At 42.6% G+C, this 12893-nt stretch overlaps 1 protein-coding gene across 1 annotated transcript in view; it reads right to left on the bottom strand.

Annotated features, from left to right (window-relative positions):
• Positions 1–12893, bottom strand: part of LOC308090977 (sodium/potassium/calcium exchanger 3) — a gene marked incomplete at its 5' end in the record, with an annotated part of 59549 nt that overhangs the window by 45723 nt on the left and 933 nt on the right. The window contains one exon of the mRNA XM_080436248.1: positions 2002–2175. Within this exon, the coding sequence (XP_080292374.1) occupies positions 2002–2175 (174 nt within the window). The remainder of the gene's footprint in view (positions 1–2001; positions 2176–12893) is intronic.

Here is a 12893-nt window from a genome sequence, read left to right as displayed (position 1 = left end):
TCCAGTAGAACTAAGACTAGCGGAGAAGAGATCCAGTAGAACTAAGACTAGTGGAGAAGAGATCCAGTAGAACTAAGACTAGTGGAGAAGAGATCCAGTAGAACTAAGACTAGTGGAGAAGAGATCCAGTAGAACTAAGACTAGTGGAGAAGAGATCCAGTAGAACTAAGACTAGAGGAGAAGAGATCCAGTAGAACTAAGACTAGTGGAGAAGAGATCCAGTAGAACTAAGACTAGCGGAGAAGAGATCCAGTAGAACTAAGACTAGCGGAGAAGAGATCCAGTAGAACTAATACTAGTGGAGAAGAGATCCAGTAGAACTAAGACTAGTGGAGAAGAGATCCAGTAGGACTAAGACTAGTGGAGAAGAGATCCAGTAGAACTAATACTAGCGGAGAAGAGATCCAGTAGGACTAAGACTAGTGGAGAAGAGATCCAGTAGAACTAATACTAGCGGAGAAGAGATCCAGTAGGACTAATACTAGTGGAGAAGAGATCCAGTAGAACTAATACTAGTGGAGAAGAGATCCAGTAGAACTAAGACTAGTGGAGAAGAGATCCAGTAGGACTAAGACTAGTGGAGAAGAGATCCAGTAGAACTAATACTAGCGGAGAAGAGATCCAGTAGAACTAAGACTAGCGGAGAAGAGATCCAGTAGGACTAAGACTAGAGGAGAAGAGATCCAGTAGGACTAAGACTAGTGGAGAAGAGATCCAGTAGGACTAAGACTAGCGGAGAAGAGATCCAGTAGGACTAAGACAAGTCATAATGGGTGTGTGTGGGTGTCACAGACCGAACATAGCAGATCTACAAGCTCACAACGTGGCGCAGCACGACACGTTGTAAGCTTGTAGATCAGCTATTTTCGGCTTGGAGCTAAGTGAAAATCAGCCACTCAAATCAGTTCTTCTTCTTCAACCGTTATTTAAGATTTTCGGAGAGATCATTGAGGGAGACCCTCATGTACAATGATGCCCAGATTACACACACATAAATAACACAAGAACAACAAAGAAAAACAATAATGTTGACAACAAACAGTTAAAACAGTTGCATACAGGTAATGCACGGTTATTATATACATTCCTAAAAAGGCCAATAGATGCTAGGGTATTCAATAGATGCTAGGGTATTCAATAGATGCTAGGGTATTCAATAGATTCTAGGGTATTCAATAGATTCTAGGGTATTCAATAGATGCTAGGTTATTCAATAGATGCTAGGGTATTCAATAGATGCTAGGGTATTCAATAGATGCTACGGTATTCAATAGATGCTAGGGTATTCAATAGATGCTAGGGTATTCAATAGATTCTAGGGTATTCAATAGATGCTAGGGTATTCAATAGATGCTACGGTATTCAATAGATTCTAGGGTATTCAATAGATTCTAGGGTATTCAATAGATGCTAGGGTATTCAATAGATTCTAGGGTATTCAATAGATGCTAGGGTATTCAATAGATGCTAGGGTATTCAATAGATGCTAGGGTATTCAATAGATGCTAGGGTATTCAATAGATGCTAGGGTATTCAATAGATGCTAGGTTATTCAATAGATGCTAGGGTATTCAATAGATGCTAGGGTATTCAATATATGCTAGGGTATTCAATAGATGCTAGGTTATTCAATAGATGCTAGGGTATTCAATAGATGCTAGGGTATTCAGTTGAAGATCTTGTTGCAAGAGGTTCCAAGAACCAGGTGCACCAACGCTGAAAGCAGTCTTTCCCAGTTTCCAACTGGCAAAAGGAACCAAGCCAATCACTGGAGCCAGTTAGAATGTGACTAGGTTTCTGACGTAGCAATGGATGAGATATATGGAGGTAATCGTCCAACTAGGGCTCGTGCCTCCCATGCATTCACTGACCACTATAGTACAGGCTGACCATTTGGGCAGCACTCAGCTGGGTGAAGCTGGAAACTGAATCCCCCCACGGTATGAAATAGGTGTAAATATTATTATTATGTATTATCCACAGAGTGTGATGTCTTCCTACCTGCTCTGGGCTGGTCCAGGGTCAGGTTGTCTGTGGTCTCCTCCATCAGTCTGTGTGTGGAGCCTGTTCTGGGCTGGTCCAGGGTCAGGTTGTCTGTGGTCTCCTCCATCAGTCTGTGTGTGGAGCGCAGCGCTCCATCATTCTGTCCTCGCTCCGACCCTGGAGACTCTGTCTCTGCAAAAGGACAATACGGGCGTTACTGTCACATGTTAATATTAAGACAGTGTTAAAAAACCCTTAATCTCTCTCTCTCTCTATGTCATTGACAGAAGTCCTCCAGGGCTCTATACTTGTCCGCTCCTTTTTGACTATTATGACACAAACGGGAGGCTAGGGTTCATGTGGTTCAGATATCTCATGCAGCGAAGGGAGAGACAGACACACAGACAGACAGACAGACAGACAGACAGACAGACAGACAGACAGACAGATAGCGCATAGACCTTTATAATACAGCAATGGGACTCCAGTCCTCCTCACCCATAAACCTTAACTAAGGGATCTACAAGCTCACAACGCGACACATTGTGAGCTTGTCGATCGGCTATTTTCTGCAAAAGCTTTCTCCCCCCCCCCCCCCCCCCCCCCACACACACACACACACACACACACACACACCTGTCAGTATAGGCCCGGCCCCTGAGTGTGCGTGTGCTCGCGTGCGTGTGTGTGTCCGTGTCATTCCCATGTCTCTTTGTCCCTCACAGTTGAATAAAAAAGCTAATTAATATATCAGAGGGTTGGGGTGGTGGGGGGGGGGGGGGTTAGGGTGGTCTCAGGCTGAGAGGGTCTTTCATCTCAGAACATCTAGAGGAGCAGAAGCTGAATGAGACATTATTATGTAAAACATTACATAATGCTGTCTGTCTGTCTCTCTGAATGTAATCATATAGATCTGCTATACAGACAGACAGCTGTCTGTCTCTCTGAATGTAAGACAGACAGACAGATAGAGAAGGTAAGAAGTAACAAAGTGTCACAATGTAAATCAGATGGTAGGGTCAGATGGTAGGGTCAGATGGTAGGGTCAGGTGGTAGGGTCAGATGGTAGGGTCAGATGGTAGGGTCCAGGCCCAGGACAGAGAGGTTCACATGTAGGACACAGGGAATTAACATGGAACCAAACCAGGAAGTTCAAGGAAAACACTATGAGCTTAATATCTAAGAATACACTAGAATTCATTACATAGTATAACTGTATTTTGAAACCTGAATGTGTAACTATGGTTGTTGAGGTATCATTAAGATGTTACACGTATGCAATCATTTAGGCTTCTACAACAATCTCTATAATCGAGATTGATTATTTGATAATTATTTTTTAACCATTTTGTTTGGAACAGTGTTTTGATAGTCATGTTAAATGTTTCCATGTAATGTATTTCTGTGTGGACCCCAGGAAGAGTAGCTGCTGCTACGGTAGTAGCTAATGGGGATCCAAACAAACAAACAAACAGTAAAATGATCAGGGACACAAATAACTTATTATGAAGACCTGACACACAGGGTCTGATGAAACCAGGTGAGTATTTATAGACACAGGGAGAAACAGGACACAGGTGGAACTAACTGACAATCAACACAGGGATAGGCTAGAACTAAAAGGACACAGGTGCAACACACAGGCCAATCACAGGACTGGTGAGCAATGAGCAGTGGTGTAAAGTAGCTAAGTACATTTACTCAAGTGCTGTACTTAATTACACTTTTTACTTTACTGGAGTATTTCCTCTGCACTTTTACTTCTACTCCACTACATCTCAGAGGAAGTTTAAAGCAACAGCGAGAACTAAACATTAGGGGAAAAAACAGCTGTGAGAATTAAGAACAATCAGGTCAAAGTAATGTTACTCTGACATGAACACAACAACACAGAGTAAAAAACTACGACCTGAACTTTGATCTGTCTCATAATGTCCATGTGCTCTGAGCGTTTTCCACTGGTCTGTCAGATCAGATTGTTTTCCACTGGTCTGTCAGATCAGATTGAATTTATTTGCTGTCGTTGTCGTTCAGGGTTCAAGGGTTCTATATTATCACTTATCACTACATAGAGGTAGAGCGGTTCGATCCCCGCCGCTCCCCCTGGGTTAGTTAAGTGTCCTTGAGCAAAGACACAGTGACTGAACCCCCAACCTGCTCCTGTATCAAACATAGACACAGTGAACCCCCAACCTGCTCCTGTATCACACATAGACACAGTGAACCCCCAACCTGCTCCTGGTCAGATGTTGTATCACACAAAAAGCGTTATGTACTATTGCACTTTTGCCCAAGACAAATTTCCCCTTGTGGGACAATAAAGTATATCTCATCTCTCATCTCACATAGACACAGTGACTCAACCTGCTCCTGGTCAGATGTTGTATCACACATAGACACAGTGGCCCTCATTTATCAACGGAGCGTATAAACCGGCTTATATTTTTCCATATATTCGGCCGTACACCAACGTCGAAGTCACATTTATCAACGAATCCTACACAGCCAATCCTGGCGTAGATCAGGTCGGAGCTTTGATAAATCTCACGTCTGAAAACGAGCGTCATTTAAATAACACGCCCTTAAATATTCTGGAAACACCCCGATTTTACGACATGAAGAACCGAAAAGAAAGACTTTCGCCGGCTCGCCTCGCCTCGCTGCCTGTCAAGTCACACACACGAACACGCACACACACACGCCCCCCTCTCTCTCTCTCTCTCTCTCTCTCTCTCTCTCACACACACACACACACACGCCCAACTGTGTCTTTCATGTAATCCGTAGCGGTACAATCTTTGTCACGTAGGCTTGTAGCCTACATGAATGACATATTATGATACCAATCACATCGCCATGAATGGGGTTTGTATATCAATTTATTTAACCCATACCGAGCAGTGCACAAGCAGTCATGTAGGATATTCCCCGTGAGACTCGGACGGGCGGCAGTGATCCCGTGCTGCCACGTTAATAAGAGATTCGATCGTCAGGTTTATATCCTTAACCCAGCCAGGTTGTAGCCTACATAACTCTCTATGACATAACTCCATACCATAGGACAAGTTACTGTAAGTTTGTAGACCTCACTGTCCATGAAAAGATGGTCGGGAGTCCCGACTACGGGACTCCCGACGCAAAAGCGCTCGTATATTTTGAAAATAGCAGATCTACAAGCTCACAACGCGTCGCGATGCGACCCGTTGTGAGCTTGCAGATCTGCTATTTTAAAATAGCCATGCAGCCAGATCTGCAAGCTTATCCGAATGACTGTTAAAGCAGTTTGTTTAAATTACTTTTTATGTTAAATGTTATATTTTCACAGGGATTATTTATTAGTGTAGATCTACATTTAGGAGTGGATTATGTGTCCAGATGCCTGTCAGACAATCAGACAATGCTGCTCCGCAGGTCTAGAATGGAATAAACGGGTGCAGCCAACGTCAACAACTGGTCTCTACCAGACGTGAGATCTCAGCGTACCGTAGGATGAAGCCCACATCAGGATATATTGATAAATGCCGAAAGGTACGGTGATCTCACCGTACGCCCACTATTTGGGCTGCACCGCGTTGATAAATGAGGGCCATTGACTCAACCTGCTCCTGGTCAGATGTTGTATCACACATAGACACAGTGACCCAACCTGCTCCTGGTCAGATGTTGTATCACACATAGACACAGTGACCCAACCTACTCCTGGTCAGATGTTGTATCACACATAGACACAGTGACCTCAACCTGCTCCTGGTCAGATGTTGTATCACACATAGACACAGTGACTCAACCTACTCCTGGTCAGATGTTGTATCACACATAGACACAGTGACTCAACCTACTCCTGGTCAGATGTTGTATCACACATAGACACAGTGACTCAACCTGCTCCTGGTCAGATGTTGAATCACACATAGACACAGTGACTCAACCTACTCCTGGTCAGATGTTGTATCACACATAGACACAGTGACTCAACCTGCTCCTGGTCAGATGTTGTATCACACATAGACACAGTGACTCAACCTACTCCTGGTCAGATGTTGAATCACACATAGACACAGTGACTCAACCTGCTCCTGGTCAGATGTTGAATCACACATAGACACAGTGGCTCAACCTGCTCCTGGTCAGATGTTGAATCACACATAGACACAGTGACTCAACCTGCTCCTGGTCAGATGTAGAATCACACATAGACACAGTGACTCAACCTGCTCCTGGCCAGATGTAGAATCACACATAGACACAGTGACTCAACCTGCTCCTGGTCAGATGTTGAATCACACATAGACACAGTGACTCAACCTGCTCCTGGTCAGATGTTGAATCACACATAGACACAGTGGCCCTCATTTATCAACGTAGCGTATAAACCGGCTTATATTTTTCCATATATTTGGCCGTACACCAACGTCGAAGTCACATTTATCAACGAATCCTACACAGCCAATCCTGGCGTACATCAGGTCGGAGCTTTGATAAATCTCACGTCTGAAAACGAGCGTCATTTAAATAACACGCCCTTAAATATTCTCAAAACGCCCCGATTTTACGACATGAAGAAGAACCAGAATACGACCAAAGACATCAAAAGCCAATAAGAAAGAGTTTCCCCCGATCGCCTCGCCTCGCTGCCTGTCAAGTCACACACACACGCACACGCACACTCCTCTCTCTCTCTCTCTCTCTCTCACACACACACACACACACACACACACACACACGCCCAACTGTGTCTTTCATGTAATCCGTAGCGGTACAATCTTTGTCACGTAGGCTTGTAGCCTACATGAATGACATATTATGATACCAATCACATCGCCATGAACGGAATACGTTTGTATATTAATTTATTTAACCCATACCGAGCAGTGCACAAGCAGTCATGTAGGATATTCCCCGTGAGACTCGGACGGGCGGCAGTGATTCGGCGGCAGTGATTCCGCCACGTTAATAAGAGATTGGAGCGTCGGGTTTATATCGTTAACCCAGCCAGGTTGTAGTCTTCAAAACTCTCTATGACATAACTCCATAACATAGGACAAGCTACTGTAAGTTTGTACACCTCACTGTCTATGAAAAGATCGTCGGGAGTCCCGAAAATGCGCTCGCAGAAGCGCTGTATATTTTGAAAATAGCAGATCTACAAGCTCACAACGTGTGGCGATGCGACCCGTTTTTGAGCTTAGATCTGCTATTTTAACTTAGCCAATGCAACTGAATGACTGTTAAAGCAGTTTGTTTAAATTACTTTATAAAATGTTATATTTTCACAGGGATTAATTATTAGTGTAGATATACATTTAGGAGTGGATTATGTGTCCAGATGCCTGTCAGACAGTCAGACAATGCTGCTCTGCAGGTCTAGGATGGAATAAACGGGCGCAGCCAAAGTCAACAACTGGTCTCGACCAGACGTGAGATCTCAGCTTACGGTAGGATGAAGCCCACGTCAGGATATATTGATAAATGCCGAAAGGTGCGGTGATCTCGCCGTACGCCCATTATTTGGGCTGCACCGCGTTGATAAATGAGGGCCAGTGACTCAACCTGCTCCTGGTCAGATGTTGTATCACACATAGACACAGTGGCCGAACCTGCTCCTGGTCAGATGTTTGTATTGATTTGTGAAGCACTTCAAACATTATTACATTACATTACATTACTTCAAACAGAAGTCACTTCAAACAGATGTCAGGACGGCATTGTAAACGGCAACGCTGAAACAGTTGGGAAAATAGCAGATCTACAAGGTCACAGTGGGCTTGTAGATCGGCTATTTTCCCCTAAACCTAACCTCTAAAGATCTAATCCTAAATATAACCCCAACACCAACCTGAAGAAACTCTAAAACAGTTTTTAGCCATAAAACAACCGTTTATCTTGTATATACAATGTATAGTTTATCACACGCGCACACACACGCACGCGCGCGCACACACACACACACACACACACACACACACACACACACACACACACACACACACACACACACACACACACACACACACACACACACACACACACACACACACACACACACACACACACACACACACACACACACACACACACACACACACGTGTGTTTACATTGAACACACAGCCAGTCCAGGCTCTCTAACATAAAGCTTATATTTCACTTCAGAATCAGACATAACAACATGTGGTTTCCATGACGACAGCAATGCTACGTTAGTGGTTCTCAACCTGTGGTCTGGACCCCCAGGAGGGTCCCCAGATGATCATCTTAATGTGCAACATAGTTTTCTATAAAACCTGCTCAAACGTTGTAATCAACTAATACTATAAAGCCTGCTCAAACGTTGTAATCAACTAACTATACTATAAAACCTGCTCAAACGTTGTAATCAACTAACTATACTATAAAACCTGCTCAAACGTTGTAATCAACCAACTAATACTATAAAGCCTGCTCAAACGTTGTAATCAACCAACTATACTATAAAACCTGCTCAAACGTTGTAATCAACTAATACTATAAAACCTGCTTAAACGTTGTAATCAACCAACTATACTATAAAACCTGCTCAAACGTTGTAATCAACCAACTATACTATAAAACCTGCTCAAACGTTGTAATCAACCAACTAATACTATAAAGCCTGGTCAAACGTTGGACAAATTGTCAAATTTTACAGGAGAAAGGAAACATTTGTGTCAAAAATCACAACGCCTCGCAATAGGTGTTGTGAGCTTGTAGATCTGATATTTTCACAATATTTATCTGTGGAACAGAATCAAACTAAATATACTAAAAATATTTTGGGGGGTCCCCAGTTCAAATATGATTATTTTGGGGGGTCCCCAGTTCAAATATGATTATTTTGGGGGGTCCCCAGTTCAAATATGTTTTTTTGGGGGGTCACAGCCTGAAAAGGTTGAGAATCACTGTCCTAGAATATGCTAACGCTCAAAAGGCTAAAGAGTTAAAGCTCTATGAAGTTTATAGAGCTTTAACTCTTTAGTATACACAGATCTTTTGTATACACAGATCTCTGATAGTAATCATTGATCGCAGTGCAATGAGTGGATCATAAAACCATTGGCTTTTATTACATTTGATCCTTTTTATATTCTAAAACAAATCACGTCACGTAACAATATATTTTTTTAATATATATTTTTAGTAAACTATAGGATCATAGAATACAGAGAGACAGTGTAGTGTCTCAGTAAACTATAGGATCATAGAATACAGAGACAGTGTAGTGTCTCAGTAAACTATAGGATCATAGAATACAGAGACAGTGTAGTGTCTCAGTAAACTATAGGATCATAGAATACAGAGACAGTGTAGTGTCTCAGTAAACTATAGGATCATAGAATACAGAGAGACAGTGTAGTGTCTCAGTAAACTATAGGATCATAGAATACAGAGACAGTGTAGTGTCTCAGTAAACTATAGGATCATAGAATACAGAGACAGTGTAGTGTCTCAGTAAACTATAGGATCATAGAATACAGAGACAGTGTAGTGTCTCAGTAAACTATAGGATCATAGAATACAGAGAGACAGTGTAGTGTCTCAGTAAACTATAGGATCATAGAATACAGAGACAGTGTAGTGTCTCAGTAAACTATAGGATCATAGAATACAGAGACAGTGTAGTGTCTCAGTAAACTATATGATCATAGAATATAGAGAGAAAGTGTAGTGTCTCAGTAAACTATAGGATCATAGAATACAGAGAGACAGTGTAGTGTCTCAGTAAACTATAGGATCATAGAATACAGAGAGAAAGTGTAGTGTCTCAGTAAACTATAGGATCATAGAATACAGAGAGACAGTGTAGTGTCTCAGTAAACTATATGATCATAGAATACAGAGACAGTGTAGTGTCTCAGTAAACTATATGATCATAGAATACAGAGACAGTGTAGTGTCTCAGTAAACTATAGGATCATAGAATACAGAGACAGTGTAGTGTCTCAGTAAACTATAGGATCATAGAATACAGAGACAGTATAGTGTCTCAGTAAACTATATGATCATAGAATACAGAGACAGTGTAGTGTCTCAGTAAACTATAGGATCATAGAATTCAGAGAGACAGTGTAGTGTCTCAGTAAACTATAGGATCATAGAATACATAGAGACAGTGTAGTGTCTCAGTAAACTATAGGATCATAGAATACATAGAGACAGTGTAGTGTCTCAGTAAACTATAGGATCATAGAATACATAGAGACAGTGTAGTGTCTCAGTAAACTATAGGATCATAGAATACAGAGACAGTGTAGTGTCTCAGTAAACTATAGGATCATAGAATACAGAGACAGTGTAGTGTCTCAGTAAACTATATGATCATAGAATACAGAGACAGTGTAGTGTCTCAGTAAACTATAGGATCATAGAATACAGAGACAGTGTAGTGTCTCAGTAAACTATAGGATCATAGAATACAGAGAGACAGTGTAGTGTCTCAGTAAACTATAGGATCATAGAATACAGAGACAGTGTAGTGTCTCAGTAAACTATAGGATCATAGAATACAGAGAGACAGTGTAGTGTCTCAGTAAACTATAGGATCATAGAATACAGAGAGACAGTGTAGTGTCTCAGTAAACTATAGGATCATAGAATACAGAGAGACAGTGTAGTGTCTCAGTAAACTATAGGATCATAGAATACAGAGAGACAGTGTAGTGTCTCAGTAAACTATAGGATCATAGAATACAGAGACAGTGTAGTGTCTCAGTAAACTATAAGATCATAGTATACAGAGAGACAGTGTATATGTTACAGTATGATTGGAGAACCAGTACGATTGAAGAAGGCTCGCTCGTTTTTACCACCCACCCAGCAATTCTGTAGAAGCAACACTAGAGGGAGCCACAAGCCAGGCTTGTGCACAAGCATATATTGCCGCGACCACACACACACGTGCGCGCGTGTGTGACCGGCTTCGAGTGCTATCAATGCATTGAATGGGGAAATAGGCGAGTTTATTAGACCTTTCAATGGGCGAAATAGGCTACTACCTACCCGCGATTTATCAGACCATTCATTCAGGAGCTACTGACCTACTTGGAGGCGGAGCAGTCCGCACAACAATATTTACGATTCTGTGCCTATCGGTACATAACTCAAACGGCGCTGAGTAGGCACAGGCGAACGTCACACCGTTCAGGACGGCAACTCGGTCGCCTTAGCTCCCTCTGTGGTCCTTCACGGGGTGACAGTTCGCCTGTGACTGCGCGCCTCCGTCAGGGTCCAAAACCAAAAGCGAAACCTAAACTGAACTATTAAGTCATGTCAGTTGGTAGGTTAGTATGTCTTGATAACACCCAATGAATGGTCTGATAAAACGTGGGTAGGTAAGTAGGTCGCCTATTTCGCCCATTCAAAGGTCTAATAAACTCGCCTATTTCCCCATTCAATGCAGATAGCATTCGAATCAGGTGGACTGTTAAGATACTTTTATTGTGTTCTGCTGGCTTTTGTTTTAGTTTCTCCCTGACACACACACACACACACACACACACACACACACACACACACACACACACACACACACACACACACACACACACACACACACGGAGGAGGAGAAGGAGGAGGAGCTCCTCCTCCTCGCGAGCCTCGCTAATAAACCCTGTCTCGAAAAGCCCCGCATCGCCCCGAAGCCCCGTGCCTAAAAACGAGCGCTCTGTCTTCAATCGTACTGGTTCTCCAAACGTACTGTGACATATACGTACATTCAGTATACATGTCAGGCCTACATACATACAGTATGACACAAAGGTGTCAGATTTCAACCATGTGTTCTGTTGTATTGTCACTGCTGTGGTCAAACACAATGAATAGTGTGTCAAACACAATGAATAGTGTGTCAAACACACCAAGTGTGTCAAACAGACCAAGTGACACAACGTTGAATGGATCTGAACACACAACGAGGGGCGGATTAACCCTTCGTGGTGCGGCCCGGTGTTATAAGACCTGTTTAGGGTTAGGCCTGTTACTCTTTGTTATAATTATGTACGTGTCAGAGGTGGATGTTTTATTTTAAATACAAGTTTTTAAAATATTATGTATAAATAAAACTAGCTCCGTAATAACACTAGTTTGGAAAAGCTGTGTAATTTCCAGTGTGTATTTCCCATATATTATGTCATTGTGCCTTGTGCCTCTAAATAGACATTGATGCTTTGGGGAGCATACAGGAACCATCTCTGTTCTAGAACATACAGGAACCATCTCTGTTCTAGAACATACAGGAACCATCTCTGTTCTAGAACATACAGGAACCATCTCTGTTCTAGAACATACATGAACCATCTCTGTTCTAGAACATACAGGAACCATCTCTGTTCTAGAACATACAGGAACCATCTCTGTTATAGAACATACAGGAACCATCTCTGTTCTAGAGGGAACACTTGCAGAAAATAGCCGATATACAAGCTATTTTCAGCAAAGAGGTTAAAACTAGTGAAAATAAAGAGAACCTCATGCCACCAACAATTTAACTAATCTGTAGAACCTCATAGTTCCACTAAAGGAACAAATTTCAAAATCTAGTGATTTCGGTGAGGTCTTAAGATTAAATGACAGTGTGTATGTGTGTGTGTGTGTGTGTGTGTGTGTGTGTGTGTGTGTGTGTGTGTGTGTGTGTCAGGGTGTATTTAAATGATTTATGACATATTTCAGACACGCAGAATGTAACAACTGGTTTTAATGAAATCCCAGGGGCGCACGCACGCACGCACGCACGCACGCACGCACGCACGCACGCACGCACGCACGCACGCACGCACGCACGCACGCACGCACGCACGCACGCACGCACGCACGCACGCACGCACGCACGCACACACACACACACACACGCAGGCATACACACACATACACACACACACACACAAGCGCACGCATGCAC

This window comes from Gymnoscopelus braueri (assembly GCF_963280865.1).
Source record: "Gymnoscopelus braueri genome assembly, chromosome: 8".
NCBI classification, from domain to species: domain Eukaryota; kingdom Metazoa; phylum Chordata; class Actinopteri; order Myctophiformes; family Myctophidae; genus Gymnoscopelus; species Gymnoscopelus braueri.
Note: the sequence above shows the minus strand (reverse complement) of the source record. Positions and strands in the feature narration are given on the sequence as shown.